This window comes from Topomyia yanbarensis, chromosome 1, assembly GCF_030247195.1.
Source record: "Topomyia yanbarensis strain Yona2022 chromosome 1, ASM3024719v1, whole genome shotgun sequence".
In the NCBI taxonomy this organism is placed as follows: Eukaryota; Metazoa; Arthropoda; class Insecta; order Diptera; family Culicidae; genus Topomyia; species Topomyia yanbarensis.
In genome coordinates this window covers 200,167,984-200,192,881 of record NC_080670.1, presented here as the reverse complement: position 1 = coordinate 200,192,881, position 24,898 = coordinate 200,167,984, and the positions used below count along the sequence as shown (strand labels likewise).

The 24,898-nt window shown below is 40.5% G+C and overlaps 1 protein-coding gene across 7 annotated transcripts in view; it reads left to right on the top strand.

Annotated features, from left to right (window-relative positions):
- LOC131687593 (uncharacterized) overlaps positions 1-24,898 on the top strand; it is a 152,914-nt gene that overhangs the window by 5,558 nt on the left and 122,458 nt on the right. For 6 of the 7 annotated variants that reach the window (XR_009305209.1, XR_009305207.1, XR_009305208.1 and 3 more), the window contains one exon: positions 11,181-12,385. Coding sequence is in view for 2 of the 7 variants with exons in the window: in XM_058971695.1 (XP_058827678.1) it covers positions 11,564-12,385 (822 nt within the window). In the remaining 5 variants the exon portion in view is untranslated. The remainder of the gene's footprint in view (positions 1-11,180; positions 12,386-24,898) is intronic. The other variant, XR_009305211.1, reaches the window with a different exon arrangement.

Genomic DNA, 24,898 nt, shown 5'->3' with positions numbered 1-24,898 from the left:
TGTGTGGCTGACCTAAGCTTGAAAATGCAAGAATAAATACCTTTTCTAATTTATTGAATACGGTGGCGGTTGAAGTTAACAAATGCTGGTGGCGGCGGCAGTGATCACAACGACGATGGTGGGATCTTGGGATGGTAACCACGGAGCGACGACGGGGTCAGGTGATAAGTTGAACCGTGACGTGGTTAGAGTAGGTTTTGGGGTGCGGCATTCGTGCGATTCTGAGAACACGGCGAATTATGATCGTCTTGGTGTGCAAAACCGTACGGGATTGTGATCGACATTGGTGAGGAGATGATTATGAGCCTTGCAGTAAGATGCTTTCGAACATCCCACGAATGGTGTGCGACACGCCGCTTCTGGTGTTCAGCTGAAGTTTTCCCGGGATGGCCGAAGGAACCTCGATCCGGTAGTGGTTTTCCACTAGGTGGTGGTTGACGAGTGGCACAGAGCTCGCCAGATGGACGGTTTTCTCTTCGACGCTCGTCAATTGGAATCGTCACCTAACTTCCACACGTTTTACCAAATCTTCTAGCCGAATCTTGCTACTCTCAAAATACTTATCCGTCTTCTTTGAAGGTCGAGTTCTTTCTCCCCAGATTTATTAGGCCCGCTCCCAATTACACCCAAATTGCACTTATTTTGATAAACACCTTTCTCGGCTTTTCCGCCGCGTTTCACTACGCAACCTAATTTGTCAGCCATTTTTCAAATTGAACGTTACTCTAGCTGAAAAGAATGTATTTTGTTGCTCAAAGCGGTAAAGAAAATTTACCACGACGCGCTTCTTAACGATTCCGCAAACGATACACCGTTGTCTATGATGTTGTTCTCACTTGCTCTCTAATCACCCAACAACAACGCCTCTGGGCCAGACAAAATCAAATTCATTCTACTTAAAAATCTGCCTGGGTCAGCGAAAAAACACTTGTAGATTTGAGAATAGCATTGCTCCTCACGGCAAGTGAGGATCATCGTCATTCCAAAACAAGAAAAGCCAACCTCCGATCACAGCTCGTATCGGCCGATTGAGGTGCTGTTCTGTATCCGGATTGTTAACGTCCATCTATGAAGGCCACCATTATGGAATCCCAGATCACATGCGCCCTCAAGTGATCCCAAATATCTTTTACGATAAAAATATCAACGCTAAATGTTCTACCCTTTCGGATCAAATCGAGGCGGATCCACTGACTTCGGCAGCTTCAACCAAAAATTTTACCGCCACATTTACACTCTGCGAACCTGCTTCAATTTACGTCGCAGAACGAGTTGCTTTTCTGCATATCCTTTGGATCATTAACTTTTTACTGGTAGACGACACATTCATCGGTTCGGACAACCTCAGCTCCATTGAGACTCTTTTTATACGGAGAAGCCAGGGAACTACTTACGGGAATCATGTATTATATGGACAATCTTACCGGCTTAGTTTGGCTTCGGTTCCAGCATATTGGTCTATCTAGGGCATTGAGAAGGTGGACTTTTTAGCAATGGTGGCCGTATTAGTACCAATTTGCTTCAACGAATTTTTCAGTATCTCTCGTCAGAGGACACCCGGAAACATAATTCTTGTTTATAAACTTTTTTGGTTTTTGACGTGTCAATATCTTATTTAAGACTTTTCGGTGGTATCCAACAAAGAAAGCAGATCGAAATGGGGCGATACCAATTAAATAAAAAAAGCCCCCAGAGGCAGGATTCGAACCTGCAACCCTTGGGACTCCGGCCCAATGCAGAAACCATTATGCTATCCGTGTCATGTGTTCTTTCTGTGACCACTGAGCCGGAGTCCCAAAGGGTTGCGGGTTCGAATCCTGCGTCTGGGAGGATTTTTTTCGCATAATTGCTTTCGCTTAACCCACCATTTCGATTTGTTCTCTCTTCGTTGGATACCACCAAAATTAAATTCATCTTGCTTAAAAATCTGTTTAAGTCAGCGAAAAGACACTTGTAGACTTAAGAATAACATGGCCTCTCACGACTAAAGGCAAATGAGGATCATCGCCATTCCAAAAACAAGACAAAACCAACCTCCGATCACAACTCGTATCGGCCGTATGTGCATCTCAGGGAAGTAAGTCTTATTTATACTTTTTTGAAAACTTAATATTCAAGTTTAGTGTCCTTTACTCTTCTCGCATTCTCAAAAGTTTTTTTCGCCATATTAGTGCCAATTTATAACCAATATAATGCTATAGCTTAATGTTTTCGGTCACTTCGGGTTCGGTCTGTATAAAAAGAATTATTAGCGGTAAAAATTTAACGCCACACTCTTCTGTCGAAATTTTGAAATGTTCATTGGAAGGTAATCTACCTCAAAAGTTCCAAATTTTGTTGTTATTCTTTTAGTGCTGAATTCCGGTTCTGGTTGCCATTTCAGTGCTGGAGATTTAACCCTTTCGAAGCCAGCCATCGTCTCGAAACCGATAGTCCCCAAGGGGGAAAAGATTAAGTTGTCACAACATTTTAGCACGTAATGGAAATTATTAATAAGGAAAAGCACCACCCCCTACAGCCAATCTCCAACGGCTGGTTGACATACTGATAATATTTTTCCCATTTCCGTCGGTACCGTCGTCGTCCCAATAAAGAACATGGAAAAATCGCTTGGCTGGCCCAATGCCAACGGAAAGCCGTAGCTGGCGTGTCGTGGACCAATATCTACGGCTGCCGTCGCTTGTTATTGTTGTTGTTGTTTGCTGAGACACGCGGCGAGCCGGAAAACATGCCTGGATGGGGGGAAGCGAAAGGAAAAATCTCCAAGCGCAAGTGTCACCTACAATTAGCTTCTTTTTTTTTTCTTCGGGCTGCCGGAGGCGACTCGGTGGAACAAATTTCGGTTTCGGTTCGCTGTGTTTGTAGATTCCGGGAGGGTTGATAAGACATTAAGAGCGAAAGGCGTAACCTAGTGTTGGGTCGTTTCGAATTTGTGGAGGTTGGACGTTTCTATTTGCGAGTGTCTGGCACCAGCTGTCGTCACCTGTTTTTGGAGTACTTTCAAGCGAGCCACATGCAAGTAGAAATATTGTCAATTTGTTGATTAAAATATTGATGTGAGGGCGCTGCGAAAGAGAGAAAATTCAAACAATAATGTCGGAATTCCAGCAGCAAAAATACATAATTTCATCTCATCAGTATGTGGTAGCCGACTTGATCACTCACATGGACGTTAATGAGAAACATTACCTGTTTTCACTTTAAAATAACTGGTAACGGCTGATGTCCCGTTAGTACAGAGAGTTCTGATTCGCGACAGCATGTGGCAGTAGCGTCTCTTTTTTACGACATAACGTACATGTGTGTAGTCAAGTCAGTTGCCACGTACTGATGAGATGAAATCGAAACGATAATCCCAGCTTGCTAAAGCAATTTTCTGTGCAAAATAATTTCAACCAATTTTCTTCTTAGGAAGAGATACAGCTTAGACAATTGCTTTGTTTGCTACCGCAAATCGTTATGTCATATTACAATGTATCGTCTAAAATTCGATTCAAAGCCAATGATTTCCAAAAGCGTTTTTATTTCGCTTTTAAATAAAACTGTCACTTTCGGCTACAAATACGCAAGGTTTTCACTTTTCGTCTCGCCCAGTAAAAGTAAAAATCCGATCCGACACATGGCCCGGGCTCTGTTTCTGTTTCGATGAGAGTGGAGAAAATGAAAATTGAAAATCTAATTAAATTTAATGTTCGCGCGCATCTTGCTTTGGGGGGGAGTGTTGGGTTTCGGTGGAGGATTGACGCCACCATGTACGTACTACCGTGGCTTGGGTGAGAAAGAGTTTCGTCTGAATCATATCGGTAGGAGCGTTGGACTGGAATGAATCGGTAATTGCAGTAGCCAAGGTTCAATTTTTAAGTGGTAGAAAAATAACCGTTCGATATGAGAGAGAGAGAGAGGAAACGTAAACAAAACTACCATGTTCATATTTCTCACCAGCCCCGAAGCCGGCAGTTACCGAGCAATTCGTCATCAGCAGTGTTCTGGTTTAGTATCCCGTTTCGTTTCTAATCTTCGGGGGAGGAGGCAATAGCAGAATCACCGTCCAAAAGGGCACCGACAGTCTGACTGACAGTCATCCAAAAAGTTTCCTCCCGTGTTTTATTTATATAAGTTATTTATCAGCCGCCGCCTGTAGCGAAATACCACCGATCTAGGGTTAGGCTGACTCATCCCAAGCAAGCAAGCCGCAGATACCGATTCGAGTTGATATTGGCACTCACACGTTGGGGTGGTTCGATAAGCGAAGTTTATTAGTTTCAAATGTGCACCTCAGGGAAGTAACCTTTCACCTTTGATTTTCGCATAGTTTGTCAATGGTGCATTGGTTACTCGGTAATTAGATCTTCTTTGCTTACGGGATTGCATATTACCCAATTTTATGTTCTTGAAAACAACAAGTGTTCCTTTTTTATAACTTTTACATTTATCTAGCCGTCAAGTCGGTCAGCTGTGATACTGATGAGACGAAACCGAAACCCAAATTCCTCGAATTGCCCTCGCAATGATTGATGATGTTAGGTGGTCGAATGGAAACTATCTATCGTATTGAGCGATGCTCCAATTTAGAGCCAAAATAACTCAATTTTAGATTATTTTTCATTTCCGTGTAGCAAGGAAAAATTAAAATTGAAATAAAAATGATCGCCACCCCAGTCCATTATGAAGACGTACATGATCTCTCGGCTAACTTTTACCGATGCTATCGCAGCCCCGGGAATTCGTGGAAGGGTGTAACAAAGCGTCACCGAAAAAAGTATAAGAACTGCAACAGCCACAGCTCACAGCACATGTGACGTGATGTGTGTGTGTGTGTCAGTGTGTATGTGGATTTTCACTCTGGATGCGGTTCATAAAACCAATCTTCCAACTCATTTGTTTGGTTAATTGCCCGGTGAGTTTGCTAGGTCCACTTCAATTGTTTGCCATTAGATTTCCACTGGGATCCTACCTTTATCTGAACGTGGTGCTAGTTTTCATGACTGTTGTTATAACTTTTTTGAGAACGTTTGACATTAGAAATTTCGAATTTTTGTTTAAATTATATGTGATAAATTTGATTATTTTTACACTCAACAATTCCTTTCAGAATTATTGACATAGTTTGAATTAACAGTCCATCGGACCCCAGTATTTAAAGCTCACCTCGAATATTCAGTAACATTTGTAAACAAAACTGCCATCCATCCATCAGTATGATGATGACGTCAATCTCCCCAACCCTTGATCGAAGATCGTATCACCAACCTCTCCACCCTGGTAACCCTGACTGACAACAGCCTCCATTCCGGTTGTAGATATCTGTCGCCTTCGTCGCCTTTGTTCGTGGCATGAGCCCGCAATTCTTTCATCGGCTGAGTTTACTGGAAACTCGACTCGCGCATAAACTATCATTTATTTAATCGTTTTCGCTCAATTTGTTCAGCTTCGTTGCGTCACGTTCCATGCCAAAAACCCGTACGGACTGACGACTGGTGGGGTAAAATTTGACCCGCGGCCCCGTACTGAGGTGACTTATTTTCGAGCCGCCCGAGTACGGGTTTGGGTGGTCTAGACAGAAAAAAAGGGTTGATAAATGTTTTTTGAGAGAAGGACACGAAAAAATTCAGATTTTGTTCAGTGCATAACCTAGTCAATTGATTTAAAATATATTCCGTCGAAGACGGACAGGAAAGAAGGAAAGATATTTTTATACTGCTTGAGAAACTCTTTTCGACACATTCTTCTGATAACAATTCAGAAATGATGAAAATTCATCTTTTGATTCCGCAGCTACAAATTGCTTGCCAATCAGGATATTTTTTCTTACATTATTCAGCTTGCAGTTGTCCTTTTTTGAGCACTGAAATTTTTTTCGTGTATTGTCATCTCTATTTTTTTAAATATTTGCTTCAATTCATGGTAATCATGTAGGTCCGATTTTTTATTTAAAATCGATGAATTGCTAATATATTGCCCTCAAGATGAATTATTTCAGAGACAAACAAATAAATTTTCGTTCCAAGTTTTTTTTTTTTGGGTCATATGCTAGGGTCAGTTTCAGAAATACTAGCTTATAACTAAATTGGTGAATTTTGAAAGCGCTCACAAAAGTTTCTATCACAAGTTTGTTTTAAAAATCACGAGCCGTTCTGGAGTCAGTTCCAAATATCCTACGCATTATTGCAAAACGGACCGAATCCAATACAGCACAACACAACTAGGTGCGGCCTGAAGGTCTGGCTCCTTTTTTTGAGGTCCCAGGCTATAATTGATGTCGTTGATCCTCTGTTTGCCATAGCGCTGCAAGTTTGCGTCCGTCTATTTTCCTGTCGCCGCTGTCGACCTTATCTAAATGTATATAGTAATTGTTGTAAGGTTATTATCAAACCATAGAAGGCAGTAGAGTCAATAGTCGCAGAAGGAGGTTAGTGTGTCGAAACTTCTAGTTAAGATTTGTTGACAGATATAGTAACGTGAGGTGGGCGAGCAATAGATAAACAAAACTTCTTATCGGTTGATCGCACTTCATGCAGCTTTCTGTCCCAGTAGGGAGCTCATATGTTGAAAAAACTCAGATAACGTGGGAGTATTTTTTTAAATAATCACTGTGGACAGGTACAGGTAAGTTGTTCAATGCAGAAGAAAGCACCTTTTTCTATATGTTCCAATTAACATCTATGTGAAACACTGTTTTCATTAAATTAGTTATGGAATTTGTGTTTCGACTTCGTCTCATCAGAATCCGACACTAACTTAGTGACAGGACTAAGCTAGCGTCGGATTGACTCTAGCTCCAAAAAAACGGAGGCACAATTTGTGTTCCTGAGCAAGTCCCTAGTCAAGCGTGATGTCCCGCAAGAAAATGAGCTCATTTTAAGCTGATGAGAACTAATTTAAATCGAAACACTTGGTTTGGCTTACCAAGGCAACGTAAGATGCACTATGCTATATTTCTACCTGGTGGATAACAATTTAGATAAAAACTATACTTATTCTCTACAAAGGAGAAATTTGTTTAAAACCATCTTTGCGTGTGAAGAGCACAAAACTTTTCATCTCATCAGAATCCGACACTAACTTAGTGACAGAACTAAGCTAGCTTCGGATTGATCCTTTTCTTGCGGGACATCACGTTTGAAAAGCAGCCAGAAAATCCAAGGTGACAACCCATTTTGGTCCAGAACACCATGAAACGTACTGAACTAAAAGTTCGTAACCTACCCCAACCAACACCAAAAAACAGAAAAAAAGTGTGTCGTGTCCGTAAACTTTGCCCAACTCCTAACAAACTCCTATTGTATCGTAGATGACGAAAGCTTAGCTAAGGCTGACTTCCACCAACAATCCTGAATGGCAATATTTTGTAGTCAAGTTTCTAGGCCTGATCTGCCCTTGGCTAAACTTCTCAACGTTATCAGTGTACAATTACGGACGTGGTGCAGCTGTGTGTAGCGTTGTGATTCAGCTCCATTTTCAATTTTCAATGTTGTACCTTGTGGACAGTAGGTCTACTACGAGTAAATCTAAATAGACTAAATCTATGGCATGCTTATTTGACTACGTAGCCGTTGGTAACAATACTATATTGCTGGTGCAGTGGATAAGCAACAAAGTGGATAGGTAGATTTTTTTCTTAGCTTTGCTTCTGTACACAGTGCAAAGTGGAAAAGTAGATCGTGAATGAATGATTGATTGCATTTGTCTCGAAGTTTTAAAAAATATTTTAAAAACCTTTTCGTCTCATATCATCACAAAATAAATACATCGTGGATTGTACGGAACAAGATTCAGAAAATTCTTGCGCATATTTGCCTTCAGATAGCTCAAACATTAAAAGTAAGTCCTTCATCTAATCGCATGCATTTCCGTATACTTATTTTTATGTGAATTTATTACCCTACGCTGGAGTAAAAGCTTTCATAAATTCACCTTACTACACGAGGCAACGTTAACATACAAACGCTCGAACCATTCGCGATCACCCACAACCACCTATGTGTATCTAGCCGACCCAGCACTTCATTGTTTTATATAATTGCCACGCAACTAACCATAATCATTAAGATATTAAGCAATGTTGTCTACATATTTGCGCTATTGTTGCGTAATAACCCTATTTCAGTAAATATAAAGCCAGGACCTCCATTCAAGACTCACTAGAGATAATTCCGTTAAGGTTAAAACTATCATTACATATCATAGGAACGGAGTAAAATACTGGTCTAGACAGTATTTTAATATTCCTTCCATTGTGTTCATCGTACCGTAAGTACATAAGAAAGCGTTGCAAAACCATAGCAATCCTATTAAATTTTTCTAAAAACATGAGTAGTGCCTATAACTAGCTTTCAAATTTGACAGTCTTGTTATTACATTCCATAGCGATAGGGGTGCCACATTGAAATATGTGTTTCTGCCAAAAAAATTTTTTTGTTATCTGTGATGTCCCAAACAGGAAAAAATTTGTGAAAATGTGTGTCAAATTTTGCGGAAAACTATGGAATATCGAAATATTTTTAAAAATCTGTAGAAATCTGTGAAAATTTTAATAAAATAGTAAAAAATTACCCATCTGTGAAAAAGAATCTGTGACCAAAAATTGTTCAATAAATCTGTGATATTGCTGAAAAATCTATGAATGTGGCGACCCTGCTTCGCAGCTCATTCTGAAGATACAGGACAGTTGCATGGCTAGTGTTTCGATTCTGCTGAGCAAAGAAAGAATCATTGCTGACTGTACATGCACCTTACCCTTTTGAATCACTAGACTAAAGCTCGCAAAAAAAATTGAAATTTGGCAAAAAAATCTGATCTGGTAGGCAATTTGCAGATGTGATGAAATTACGTGATTTCTAGAGCAGTTAACCGGTTAGGGTCTGCAGGAACGATTCTGGTATTTTGTTATTCATGAGTCGGTCTGCCACGTTCTGAGAAAGATGAAGCTATCAAATACGTCAGAGCTGTGTCCAATTGAAAATTTTTAACTTATTACGGAGACAAGCATCCCAAATTTATGGGCAGTGAGCTGAAGACGAAGATAATTTGAATGCAACAAAAATGGTTAAACCAGTTGTTTAAAATTTATTGGGTTTAATAAAGAAGAAGCTTTGGACATGCTGAATGGGGAAAGAATTTGATACATCTTCTTTATCGACGCCAGAGAGGTGACTCCACTATCTGGGCTAGATATCGATCCATCAACTACTCATGGACCGGGGACCAACGGCTTTACTTCCCTTCCGAAGGAAGACGTGATAACAGATTTTTTGTACTGCGGAAAAATCCCAACGGCCTCAGCTGGGATTGAACCCAGACCAACTGGAATGAGCGATGGTCACGCTTATCATTCAACCACCGGCGTCGCCGTCCGTATCGATGCCAGGAAGAGCTAATATAAATTTACAAGCGATTTCTACAGTTCAAGAAATAACAGGGATCGCAGATGGTGGAAGGCATCGTCGCGTCGGTCTACCACGCGCCGACAATCACGATCGATAATCACGCCCTCAGTTGACAATTTCTAAAGTTACACTACCAACTGTTCAAAATCCTCTTGGTAGTCCTGCTCTAGCATCGGTTTGATCGTATCCGGGAGCAACCATCATACTTTCGAGCGTAGCAAAGAGGCTTCCGGCGATGCCGTGCGTTTCCAGCACTTCTTGTAGACATCTGCAACAGTATCTGGTTTCGGCCGCATCCGGTTCGTTCCAGCTGGCCATTCTGATTACTTTGATTTTGATATGTCGTTCTTAAGAATCACCCTGTTCCTTCTGAAGTCCCGTGTCCCCCAAATTATAACGGAGTTCTACCTGGGAATCCAATGTTAATACCGCACTCAAAACCGAGAATCCCAAATAATTTGTATGTGTCCTCTCGGTATCTCGCATCGTATCCGAGTTCATCAAGTGTAATCCTTCTTCGGATTCGTTAGTCACTTTTTCCGGTGGTCAATCCGTGCATTGAATTCGATTCATACGGGAAGATCGAATCAAATAAATTATGGTACGATTAATTTCCCGACCTACGTGAATCATCCATTCACGGTTAGCATAGCATAAAAAAAATCTAACAGAATGCAATTGTCGTTAATTGTAAATAAACATTTGCTGGCATTTAGACGGGTTAAAGTAGTTTGATTACATGTTACATGTGTTCTTTTCTTCTACTTCATTAATCTGTTTTTGTTCTTCTTTTAGTAGCTTGCTTTTCCACTACTCATGTGTACCAAAAATAATATCGATCAATTTAGACGCTTCTAATTTCTTTGCGTCTATTTTTCTTTCTTCGGCATGTTATTTTTCCTTTTGTAACTATATTTCATATTAGATTCATACTAACACTCACTAACACATTGAATTGCATATTATCTCATAAACACTCACAACCTTTTCCATTCCAAACGTACAAACGCTCGTGGCCTTCGCGATAACACGAACCTGGTCACAAACGCGAACATGCAATTGCAATCATTCACACATACTTACGCCAGCGTACTCGCTAACATTAAAACACCCCGGTAATTAAGAGAACGTTGTAGCACTCATAAATATAAAAACGGGGTCTCAATCATTAACCCAGCGCTCGCGCGATCATGAATAGGTTACGTCCGGAAGATTCTACCCTCGATCCTAGCAGCCTAGACTCATACCTTCAGGTGAATTTGACTACCCGTTCCATGGCGACATGACCGGAAACTCGTGTGATACGAGAGAATTATCTGAACCGCACACTAAAAATTAAGCATCAAATTGATGGTCCGCTCGATGATTTAAGAACACAAGCGAATATGCGAATGGCCATGCGGTTATAAAATCAAACTTATGCACGCGAAGTTACATATACACTAGCGTAAGCGACATACAAACGTCCACGCGATCGAACACGCTTACGCACAAACGCTCGAGTCCCTCGCGATGATACACGCGATCTCGAAGTTCCTCCACCCGCACATATCTGAACCGTACAATTAATATCACATTCAGAATCACGACCCGCTGGAATTGACCATAAGCAGTGTTTTAGTGGGTGACATTTCCCGTCTCGTCTGCAATTGTAGTGAGTGATTCTGACGAGCCTCTCGGCAGCTCTACAGCTTCAGTAGCACAACTATCTCTCGAAACAAAGATATCTCAATAACCAATTCACTGAAACCGATATTTTACTAAACAATTTCTTTGTCTTGTTTTTATTCACAGGTTACTTCGCTATAATCCCAACCAAAAATTCCAACTGAAAGTTGAGTGAAGTGCATACAGTGACAGTGATCTGAAAAAAGAATCGATATTTTCGATAAAGTGTCCCTCAAGCCTACAGGTGATTTCCTAGCGCCAAAACCCATTTGCGATTTCGCACCACCATCCCCGGTAATGATCACGCCCGCATGCCGCCCCGGATCGGTGTGACTTCCGCGTGAATGCACTCCAAACGGAAGCGTAAGCGCAAGAAGCGATCGCAACGACTGCTGTTGGTGCCTTCTGCTGCAGCATCACCACCTCCACCAGCAGCAACTCACTACTAGATACGAACCAAATCGCAGCTGCTGACAGCATTTAAACTACTGGATCGACCACAGCGCCTAATGTTCCTGCTGGGATGGGTCCTGACGTTGGGCTTGGTTGGCACAACCAGTCCGCTAAGTGTGATTCCACCTCAAACGCAGCAACAGCTGCAGCAGCCACTGCAGCATCCTCTGCCGGACGGAACCAAGGAACAGTCGGCGGCGATTCCCTCGGGGATCGGCAGTCCCAATGGGTTGATCATCGAGGATTCCCCGATCGCTCCCTCCTCGCAGTACATCGTCCAGAAGGATGTGTGGAGCGGGGGAGCAGGTGGCGTTGCGGGAGGAGGAGGAGGAGGTGGTAGCAACTATCATAATCATCACCACCACAACCACAATCAGTCCCCCTCACAGTCATCATCCTCTAGTGATTCTTCTTCTTCTTCCAGTAGTAGTGGTAGTAGTAGCCCTAGCGATGATCCCCGTCGATCCCCACTGGTTCCCGATCGTAACGATACTTTCCGTTATTCCGTTGTCCCAGGGGCAGGCGGTGGCGGTGGAAGCGGATCCTCCAGCCTTTTCGCTTGGACCACGTTTTTCAGCGGGAACGAGTGGACACTGATGGAGTGCTTTTCGCTGCGACGATCGCACCATTTGTACTATCAGATCGGGAATGGGTTGTTTCTGTTGGCCTTTCTGGCCCCGAACGTTCCCTTCGGGATGCTGTGGCTGCGCTGTCTGGTGATCGCCGGATGTGTGCTGATGATCATCTGGGGCTGGCAGGTGGAGTGCACCATGGATGCGGTCGTGTGGGCCAGCCTGTTCCTCATCATCAACGCGATCTACGTGGGAGCGTTGCTGTGCAAGCTGCGGCCGGTGAGGTTCGAGAAGGAGATTGAAGCGGTGAGTTAAAAGATTTTTTTTCTGATTTGATCTGCTTTTTGGTGCTTCATAAATTTGATCTTGACGGGGAGATAGGGAACGTAGCAGAATTCGTTCCCACGAAGTTTTATTTTCAAATTGCACTTCGCCAGAATCGGTAACTTGAACTTGGCAGTAACTGACCTCATTTTAGGTGAACGTAATCAATCAGGCTACCGGCAGTCAGTCGTTTTCCACTTTCCGCGCAGCCAATTTAACCGCTATTTTGCCCCGCATTCCGTCATGGTGAAGGTAGAAGAAAATAAACCACCATGGTTCCAGCCGGTTGCTGATCAAGGTTACCAGACGGCGGCCCGCGCTCGCGCCAATTGATTATATGCTTTCCGACGACGACTACGACTACGACGACGACCGATGATGATAGTGATGGTGATGATGGCATGCTTAATTGATAAAGTTGCTTCGCTTCCTGCACCCGGTGTCCCGGTTATCGAAACCGTCGTCACACCGTTTTGCTGCTGAGCAATCGAATGTCCAATCGAGTGTTTCCGCTGTTGATTCATGGTACTGACCTATCATAAGTTATTTTACGTATGTCTGTTGCCTTGTGCGAGCGCTCGGCCGTATAGACATTGATTGAATGGAACCAAAAGAAGATTTTAATTTGCGGCGGCACGCTCAGACTGTCGGAAGGTATGGGCAGTGTTGCCATTTGTATGTTTTGTTTTTACTTTTACGAGGTGCTATAAAATTGTTGTTAAAAACAAATGAGATTCGGGGGCATTTTTTGTGGATATTTTAACCTTTGAGTAATTCACATCTTTTTTCGGTATTGAAAAATCTAACACCATGCGCGTGGTTGGGAATCGAACGCAGGTGAGCTGCGTACCAGGCAATAGATTTACCAACTACGCTATGCCCGCTCCTTGGGGGAAAATTCTGGTAGACAGCCAATCAAAGAAATTTCCAGCCCAGCCTCTGTTGGAGCCATCAGGTAGAAAGGAAACGACACAGACAAAGGAATAAGAAAAACAAGGATATAGGAAAAAATAGCAAGGAAAAGGAAAACGAAAAGAAGGTTTAGGTAAAAGGTAAAATAATTTTTAAAAGCCTCTATAGAAGCAGTCAAAATAATAAAGGAAAAAAAGAAAAGGAGAATGGGATGTATGGAAAAGGAAAAAAACAATGAAAGGAACAACGAAACAAAAAACATGGAAAAGAGAAAAAACAATAAAAAACGAAAAGGAAAGAAGAAACAAAAGTAATAGAAAATAGACACAGGAAAGAAAATAAAAATAAAATAAAAATGTAAAAACTTCCTGAAAAGGAACAAATGGAAAGATAAAATAATCAAAAAAATAGGAAAAAAGAACGGAAGAGGAATAAAGAAGGGGAAAAGGGCATTAAAAACTAAAAAGTGAAATAGGTAATGAGGAAAAAGGTTAAGAATAAAGTAAACAAAAGGATAGTGTAAATGAAAAAATAAAAAAGCGAATTGAAAAAGGGAAAGGTGGAAAGTAGAATAGGTATAGAACACAAATGATAACAAGTTAAAAAAGAATAACAGAGAAAAGGCAAAAAACGTAAAAAAATAATAAAAAAGAGTTAAAAGAAAGACAGATAAGATCAAGGAAATAGGAAAAAAAGGAAATCAGAAGAATCATTAAATTCGGAAGAAAAGAACAATCGAGAAAAGATAATAGGGAAAAAGGAGAAATAAAAGAGGTAGTAGGAAAAAGGATAAGAAGATTAGCAAAAAAGCGAATCTACGAAAAGTAAAAAGAAAATCGGGAAAGAAAAACAAACAAAATAAAAAAATAGTCAAAGCTAAGAAAAGGACAAAAATAGAAAAAGGAACGAAAAAACTGAAAAAATGGAAGAGGGAAAAATGAAAAGGAAAAGAACAAGGAAAACAAGAGAAAATGAGGACGGAAAGGAAAAAGAGAAGTGAAAAACAAGGCAAAACACATTAATGAAAGAAGAAAAAGCAAAATATAATAAGAATGGGGATATCGGGAAATGAAAGCAAGCAAGTAAAAACAAGAAAAATTGAAGAAAAAATGAAAAAGTATAAACAAGAGAAAATAAAAAAGAAAATAGGTAAAAAAGTTGATAAAGAAGTGAAAAAATATTGAATGTATAAGAGAAAAAGGTAAAGAGGAATAGAAATAAAACACAAGTGGATAAAGGAAGATAGTAAAGAAAAAGAAAATAAAATTAAAAAATAGAGAAAAAGTAGAAGGAAAAAAGGAAACAGAGAAAAAAAGAAATCGGGAAAAATATGAAAGAATTTTATAACGGGAAAAAGAGAAAAAAAGGAATACAAAAAAGGAAAAAGGATCAAAGAATAAAGGGAAATCAAAGAAACAAAGGAGAAATTCAATTCTGCTCGTCAGTAATTAACAGCAACTTAATTTTAGGTAGATACCGCCGGCGCCAAATTGGCGCTGGTTAGACACTAAAATCCAAAAAGTTAAACATTTTACGTGAATGCTAAACTTAACAACTGGCTGAGTGATGTCTCGGTTGTAAGCGCTGAGGTTCATGTTTGCTGATGAGGAATATTGAACCGAAACCGTCTTCTGCGATGAGACCCAAACGCTTAGTACTAGTGCCTAGTGCCAATTTGGTCCTGGTTTGCGCTTATCGAACTAACATTAAGTTGGTGTTAGTTACTGAAGAGGAAGATCCGAAACACTAAAAAAGTCGTTTTGAATTCAAATTTCAAATATACCTCTCTGTGTACGACTTTTATACAATAGTGCATACTCCTTAGCAAAATAAACCCATCAAATGTAACATATCTTGGAACAGTGAAATTGTGTAAAAATTGGACCCGGTATTCATCCGTGAGTGATGGGTGCCGTCTGTCAATGAACGGAATGATTGTTGTAAACGCAGTCGGTCGATAGGCTGTAATAGCAGAGTTTAATTTGGCAGCCGCCAAATTCGATCACGTTGCCACTACTCGACCAGACACAAAATAGGTGGAACACTGAGTCCCTTCCGCCAGGTACCGAAGGTTCCCGGTGTTACAATGGAGCGCCGCTTCGCCTTCATGTCGCACTTTTGATTCCTTGGACGTACATGTACATCTGTACATGTACATGTACCGTGTACTCTAAACATTAGACTCTCGACACTGTACTTAACTCTTAACTGTGAGTTGTGAACTCTGCATTTCTTTGCAACACTGGGCTCTAATCTAGTTTAAAACCTGCTGGAACCAGAAAAATAATACGCTGAAACCTTCATATTCGATAAATCTACATGATTGGTAGTAATTTCCTCTCTGAACGTGCTGGCTGTTGACTTTGGGGTACTGGATGTTGCATGTTGCGCAGTTGTTATTATGGCCTGAACAGCTACCAAAAAAAAAAAATTGGCAACCGTTTATGGTTCAGGTGGATGGTGTTGAAGACAGTGTCTCCGATAGGTTTGCCGTAGATGAGTGGGCAATCGGCTGTGATGCAAACATCTTCGCGCAAGGTCTTCCAGGGTATGTCGTCTGGTTACAGTACTCTGCTCTTCGTGGATGTTTAGAGTTGTTTGTTAAATGTTAGCTCTGCTACGTTTGTATTGTATAGTGAAGTTGGAGTGAATGGGACTTTCGACTCTCATCTTCACCACAAGAACACCATTAGGAATACCCAGGAAGAACTTTCTTCGGGTATTAGGTGTAACGGATTCCATTTCTCCGAATGGCAAATGAATGAATTTTATAATTAGTTCACTGGTGGATCGCGGTGATAGGGCATTGTAACCTTACTTCTCTATTGTCATGTTCCATACACCCGTGATTCTTAAGTCCACGCTGTCACTTTCAGCCATGTGTTTTAAGTAGTTGGAAAAAATGAAATTTTCGGTTTAGGCTGACGGTTGAACGATAACAATACTAACTAGAAAACATGATGATAGGCGACTACCGTAAATCTAGCTCCTTTTTTGGCTTCAGAAAAGACTCGGACCTTTGAAAAAAAAATTGAAGTTAACGGCCGCGGCGTGGGATCGAAGCTGCGCTGCAGTGTACGCTAGGATATACCAGTTGTCGTTCAATTAGCTCCTTTCTAGCACTGAGTTGGCAGAAGTAGAAGGTAGACCAAACGATTCCCTTTGTTCGGTAGACAACGCACACATGATAAAAGTAACTGTTTTGTACGACAATAGATCTGAATACTGGTCGCAGTGGTTCGTCTCAAAAAAAGCAAACTGTTTTGTTGTTCGCTTTGTACTTCGTTGGGGTAGTAGCAGAACGAACACTGATTATCGAGAGACCGATGTCTTCGGTGGTTGAGAAGAGACTGAAAGCAACCGAGTTACAAAAAATGTTGCTCAACCAGAATGACGCAATTTTGGACTTTTAAATGGCGTCAAATATCGATTTCCGTCATCTAGTTGTCAATCCTATCCCAAAAGTATACATAGCATTAGCATTGTGCAGAAACGGAGGTTACCTTGGATTTCTGAGTATCTCGGAGACCGGAATTCTGGGAATTTGCGTATCAAAAAATTCGTGAATCTTGGAGAAACTGCTAAGGGGCAGCCCAAGGAAATGAATCACCCGTAAAAGCACCATTACGTGGTTCGTGATGGAGGTTAGCCTTTATAATATCCCAAAAATTGCTTCCATTACGATGGGCACGTTTGAAATGGTATCAACGCATGAATCGGCCTATTAAAAAGCGATAACTACCAAAGATTCGGGTCCATGGTATGGTCCAATGTTACCCATCGAAGTACCAAATACCAGACTCGAGGGTACGAATTCCGCTGATTGTACACCTCTCAGTAACGTGGTACTACAATGTGGTATAGTCAGAATTAATCGCGATAGAGCAGACCATTTGAGATTGCGTCACTGAGAGGCGAGTTCTTAAGCACAAAAACCACTAGGTGCTTTTCTCAAGGAGGATTGCTGTCATCCCTTAGGTGGTCCCGGCTAGCGGACGAACTCGCTTCCTTTTTCTGTTTTGTAACATCGCGAATAACCGGTTCGGCGGAATCTGCATTAATGCGAAGGTGCCAATGACGGTGAAGCCCGTGCCAATGACGCAACATACTGCTTAATAGGTAGTCGCTGTCTAGGGTTTGGGAACATCGTCAAATATTGACTTCTTTCACCTGGTCGTCAATCCCATGAATAGGTTGATTCAGCTGCATTCTAGCACAAACAGCCAGGAAAAAAGTTTCTCCAGGTGTCACTCGTAACGGATTCCAAATCATGTAGTCGAATTTCAGTAACATCATTGTCCATATAAACGGAGGTCTTGGTTTTAATATTGTCGTATTCGTGTTCTGTCTCAAATAGCCTATTGAACGTCATCAGTACCACATTCCTTGTGTGATGTAGTTGAATGTGGGACACCGTTTCACCTCGCGCACTGTAAGTCTGGTTCGAGTTTGCGTAAAGCCCATCAGGACAATATTTTACCTAAGTTGGCGCACGTTGTTTTCTCGCTCGCTTCTCTGGACACCCAAAGCCGCGAGTAAACATTCAAATCCAGGTCTAAACGGAAGTCCCGGATAAAGAATCCAATCTGAAAACTAACCGAACTGGAAAAAGCCACTCAAATCTAGATTGACCTAGTTACATTTATTTGTTGTCGATTCGGAAACATCCCTTTATTGCAAATGCAAATTTTTCGTTCCGAGCCGCAATGCTTCGATCATCGATTCGGTGGCGGTGGCTATTTTCTTCGCCATATGGGACTCGGGAAGATACCAATAGCCGCTTTTTGTGAACTACCTACGGTAACACGACACAGTCACATCCGCTTCTACATTTCATTCCGGAAGAATTACCATATTTGCCTCAAATTTGAAAACAGATCAAGTTTTCCAGTTCCAAAGCAGACGGACTAGAAGTTCATCATAAAGGTCGACGGACTCTGTGATTCGACAATATTTCCCGGAAAACATGAATTGAATTTCTTGCAAAACTCCAACGGACTTCATACATAATAAAAATGGATCCAACCCCCTCCATCCTAGGACCGAGCCCAAACGAGCAAGTTCAGCGAACCCTTGCCGGATGTGTACCTTCCTTCTTCTCGAGACTGTTCTTGCCTTCCCTTGACACCTCAGTCTTAAACTTTTGGTGTAAGTAGGTGGAAATGATCCAAATGTCTTATTTATTCAGTACCGCCACCAATAATAATGATAGCGAATACTGGGGGGAGAGCGGGGCACAACAGTTTACGACCGACCGTGGGAGTGTTTACACGACCGGGTCTACCTCGGCATTGTTTTGCACATGAATTTGTTACTTATCGCGTATAGTGGCGAAGTGTGCTGGTAAAGGGGGGGGGGGGGGGGGGGCGGGGTGCTCAATTTGCTATTCTAATTGAGCCTTCTCTGGTGTGACCCAGGGAAGGTTGCTTTTGCGACAGAACAGTCCTACTGATACTGCCTTGAAGTTGGAATTTTGTATTAGGTATCTCGAATCCACAGTTTTTTTGTCGTTTGGAGGTACGAACCCTGCAGCTTCCAAAGAATCAGGAGAAACCGAGACCAGAACATCCAGTTGTTTGGGTGTTCAAGGAAGACATATTACTTTTCAGATTAAGCGTCCAATTTTAGTGCTAAGTATCACGTAACTGGCACTAAGTCGGTGCCAGTTACTGATGAGAATCCAAAACGCAATAAATTCATTTCAATTTATTATCGTTTAGTCTCCTAGGTTTCTACTGGCTTGAGAAGCATTGTGCCAGTAGTTTGTTTTCTAATAGTTCATCAAGAATTGAAACAAAACTTTGACCTGTTCGCTGTAGAATTGCATGCATACAGGAGCATTCTTCCCCCAGAGAGAAATCCAGAACCCAATTAAAAACTTCCAGCTCCAGTTTTCCACCGCTTTCTGGGGGCCCCGTTTCCACTGCACATAATTTAAAAATTTCAAAACTACAAGTAAACCCCGAATTTACTCCTGTCAGAAAACTGTATCATAAATTTTAATTACTTTCCACCGGTTTCACTGATCCGGACTACTTTCGGTGCAACTTTCGTGAATGCCATTAAAGCTGCCGCTGCTACTGTACGGTAAAAACAGTAAGGTTGGCACCGGCACGTGCAATCTATCCGGGTTAAAACACACGCGACATCATTTCGGCTTTCGGCTTGAAGGTGCCGCCACCCGACCCAACAACCTTAACAACAATTAAGAACTTTCACGAACCGAACGAAATGGAGACGGAAATAGGAAGAAAGAGTCCTGCTGCGACTGCTGTGTTTAATATATGCATAGCTTTCTTAAGGAAGAGGAGGAGGAGGAGGTAAGGAAATTTCTACCAGGTAATTAGTGAACGTTCTGTTTAGGTTTTTACTGTTACGATCTGGGAGCTAGAGTTAGTTACGTTTTATGACCGGGTTCTGAAATTTAAACACTACACATTATCATAAGTTAGAGGTAGTAAGTGTGAAAATAATTAGTTGAATTTTATTTGCTTTTCATGTGGAACGTTAACCTTTATATTCCTTTATTCTTCAGAATCTTTTGGATAGAAAAAGAAAGATAATCGTTTGACTTATAAATGCTTGACTCATTTATAAGTCCAACAAATTTGAATTTTTTTTTATTCATTCGCTATTATTAGAAGGAAAAACTTCTTTGAAATTCCTTCATGCTAAATTAGTTGTAATATTTGCGTTTCGACTTCGTCTCATCAGAATCCGACACTAACTTAGCGACAGGACTAAGTTACCACCGGATTGACGCTAACTCAGAAAACCCCTAGTGAAGCGTGATGTCCCGCAAGAAAATGAGCTCATTTTAAGCGGGATATCACGCTCGGCTAGGGGTTTTGATCAGGAACATAAATTGTGTCTCCGTTTTTTTAGATGTACGCCCAATCTGGCGCTAGCTTAGTTTTGTCACTAAGTTAGTGTCAGATACTGATGAGACGAAGTCGAAACACAAATATCTTCACGCGCAAAGATGGTTTTAAACAATTTTCTCCCTAATGGAGAAAAAATCATTTTTACCTAAATTGTTCTCCACTAAGGAGAAATATAGCTTAACTTTATACACTGAGCAAAAAGACGAAAATAAAAATAGTCGAAGAATTTGCGTTTCGACTTCGTCTCATCAGTATCGAGGTAGACCGTGTCCTGATCGCCAAATGGACCCTAAAGCCAATCTTAACCCTTTGGGAAAAATACAGTGCAGTACAACGCATTACCATGCTAGCCGAAACCATGTGGCTTATCGGAAAACAGAACTTTTGCACTTTCGGGACATCACTTTTGACTAGTGATTCAACTGTGAACACAAGTAGTAACTGCAATTTTTTTTATTGATTTAGTGTCTGCCGGCCAAGTCGGTCTGCCACGATACTGACGAGACGAAGTGGGAACGTAACTTGCTCGACTTGTGCCCGGCATTCACAAAATATTTGACATTTTGTTATCGACCTGATGAAATTCTTGGAAAAAGATACGTTGTTTCTGAGGGGGAGGTTAACATTTCTGTGACAAAATGCTATGACGGAGAAGTCGCCAAAAAAAAACTACGTCATTTGTGTATGACCCTTTTAGGAGGAATGCATCACAATAAAAAAAGTTTTGCTTTTAGGATAAAGCACTTTAAGATACTAAAAAACCACAAAGCATTTACGAATAAAGTAAAGAATTGCGGACGTAGATTGCTTCCCTGAGGCTTGCTTTACAAACGTTGCGATATGACAATATTCATCGTGTCGGCCATTCAGGACATCCCATTCGTTAGAAGTAGGCAAATGTGGCACTTTATCAAAGGCACTGTAAACAGCATCAATTAGCGGTCAATTTAAACAGCATCAATTTGCGTTTCCTTTCAGCAAGGTCCTCATCGGCGCAAAATCAGAACTTCTGTACAACAGTCCCATCCGATTTAATTTTTTCTATTATTTACATTGTTCTATTTTTTCTATCTATATTATGTTTCATCAATTTAACTCCATTCTTACGCTTTTTATTTTTTTTTTGTTTTATTCGATATATTCATACTTTTTTAATTTTTTTTATTTGAAACATATTTTATTAAATTTTTGCTATATTTTTTTAAATTCATTATTTTTTATCCTTTATCTCGTTCAATAATTTTTCCCTTGCTTTCATTTTTCATAACTTTTGTTCCTTTTTAGCAAAGATTTTAAATGCCAATTTATATTGTATCACTGGCTTCTCATATAGTTCATGTTTTTCCCATTTAAAACAGGCAAAGCAAGAAAATATAAAATTACATATGTGAAATGTAAATTTGGAAACGAGAAAATTCAAAGGCACTAATTTCTTGCGAAAAACGCCAGAACGAATTAAAGATGACATAAAGAACACAAATGCATCTGTTATAAATAGCGCCAGAATTCTATCAGCCTCTAAACAATTCAAAGTTCCGGTCGAAACATTACGACAATCGAGAAAGAGAAGAAAAAGGAATAAAAAAAAATGCTCCGAAGCGCAAACGTGATCGTCGCACAGCAATGTAAGTCGCAATGTACAACTTCAATTCCACACTCTGACGACGACGACGAAGACACCGAAGAAGTCATTTGAAAGTATAAAACCAGACGCAGCTGTTGAAAAAAACATGTTTTTTAAAATATTTCCTTTCGCGGTTTCTTGATTTGACACATCATTTGACACTTCCTCATTTTCTTACTTGAATGACGTCAATGAATTTAATTTATTATTTGTGTTATTTTTTATATAATCTACAGTATTCATACTTTTCAAATAAAAGTTGAACCGCTGATTTTCTAGGCGTGTGCGTACGCTACTATTTCTTCACAATTCTATTCTGCTACTGATTACATTTTGTGGTATTTCGATATTTTTTTCTAGTATTTATATTATCTTAATTGTTTCAGTTTATATTATTTCAACATTTTAACTCCATTTGAAGACCTTACGCGTATTGACATTAACAAGTCTTTTCGCTGTTTTTATTTTTTTCATTTATGTGTTTTTCAAATAATTTTCTCTTTGCCTCCTCAATTTCTTTCATTTTATTATTTTTTTTCATTCTCGTTTTTGTTTTTACTTATTTCTGTCTTTCTTATACTCCTATTCTACTAAATTTTTCATTTTTTAAATCCAATGTCTGTTTTTACTTAATCTCTATTTTATCACATCTAGTTCTACTATTTTCATTACTTTATTTTTTTCCTAGACTTCAATCTGTAGTAGAGTTTTTAAAATGCTCATATTATGTATAAGAGAATGCGAAAAACTATTTTACAGACATGTAACATGCTACTTAAAAGTGTAAAAAGCAACTCTACTATCACCATCGAATCATTTCTGTCACTCCCGTTCGAAAACTTGCGAAAAGCCGCAAAGGCCGGGATAGGTCTGCTTTAATCAACACCATTACCGCCTACTAGGATGAAATGATTAAACTGAACAGCACCAGCTTCCGATCCGATGTAGCGCAGTGTTAATATGGCACAGCGTAGGACGACGCCATACGAGCAAAACCTTGAGCTACAAAACCACAAACCTGTGCGGGCATGTGACGCTCGATACGAGATGTCGGTCGGAAGGTGGTGATGGTGGTGGTGGTAGTAGTAGTAGTAGGCTATCACCACACAACTGACAGCCACAAGTGGTCGAGATGTGGTTTTGGCTCCCCTGGGGGCGGCCCCCGGGGAAAGGCGGTGACAGACTGCGGTCCACCGGGGGCGCTGGTGATCTACGATGTTCAGTTTGATGCTTTCCGCCTGAGTGGGGGTGTCATAAATTAATTAAGATGGAATCGATAACTATGCCGGTGGTGCCAGCCGGTCAGCTTCGGATGTGGGGTAAGGTTTGAGCATTTGATCGATTGGTATTCTGATTGTCCGACAGAACAAGTTTTGTGGAAAGGTCAAACGGAATTCTGTGAAATCGACATGTTAGGAAAGCTGACTGAACCTAAAATGAGGCGAAAGTTCGAATTTTTTTCGATGGAAGTAAGGAAAAAATGCCAATATCAAAAAATGATCAAACAAAGTAACTGCAAGAAAATCTCATTCGGCAAGCAATTTGTACCTAGATGACATATTGAACTACAAATAGATAATAAGTTATTACTTTTTCCTGTGAAAGTGAGGTAAAGAGTGCAGAATTTCATATGGCTAATCGTAGGAAAATCGTGATTTTTAATTTAAAATCATCACCTTTAAATGAAAAATTCAATTTTAAAAAACATCTTGTTCGACAAGAAGTTTGTGACCGCGCCAACTGAAAATTAAAGTTTTTATCACATCTATTGTTCAACATCAGAATGTTCCATGTTCGTTTCTTAAGAAGCACCATTAAAAATAGTAATTGCAATTTTTGGACGAGTTCTCATTACTCAAAATCGCGATAGTTATCACCAGAGATTAATTAAGGTAAACGTAACACTAAAATTTTGAATCTAGCCCTTTTCTCTAGTGGAATTTCATTAGTTGCAATGCATTGTTGAAAGGTTAAACTGAATCTGGCGAGGCAGATAGTAAAGACGAATTATCAAACGAAATTTCCACAAGAAAATCTCGTTTGGCAAGCTGTCTGTACCTGCGGAGTGACAAAAAGCCTTTAAAACCATAAACAGACCAAAATATGTGACTATTTTCAGTGAAAGATTGGAAAAAGAGTCTCTAGATTTACACGGCAAATGATAGCAAAGTTATTAAACGAGATTAAAGAAGTAAAAAAATCTTTTCTACAAGGAATTTGTACCTGCGGATTGAATATTAATACTTCCATCACATCTTTAGTGCCAACCCAGTTTGTGTCACAGGAAAAATTTTGCTAATTCTTATAAAACATCGTCAGGTAAATAATTTTAATTTCTGGACTGACTGCGGGTTATCATTACTCGAAATTTAAATAATCGTCGCCAGCAATCAATAAAAATAAACACAGCGGTATGATGATAAATCTATCCCGTGTTCTTGCGGCGTTTCAATAAAATCAATTATTGAAAAGCGAAACACGGCTAACACCTTAACATCGACACTTGCTCCAATTAACACCCACTCGCTAAGTAACTCGTCGCGAGAGGGGCTATTTGAGCTTCCCATTTACCGGTAGGAAGTCCCCGGTTTTTACGGTGGATCAGTATTGAATGATGACATTTATTTAACTATTGAATACAAATCACGACACGGATGGTATTACTGTTCGCAACAGCGATAGTCTTCGCCTGCTGCAGTCACGTAATCTGCATAAATTTGCAACCACGCACCTCCGCGCCAGGCCCGGCGTTCGATCGGTCGTCGATGATGGATGGGAGTATGATTATGATTTAAGCGACCAATAACAACTTGCCCGACGCAGCCACGTGACGGTCATAATAATGAAATGGATTCTTTGGGAATATTGACAACCTACTACTACTAAACACAGCACATGACCTTTAGCGGAGGAGGACTATTATTAACGAAAATGGCAATCCTGTCGTAACTCGTCGACGGAAGATGGTGAAGTCGCCACACGACGGCTACCAATCAGAAGCATAAATTGTGTCAGTTTGATGGATCATTAAGCACAGACACTTTGGCGTGACGAAGGAATAGGGCGCTTGACATC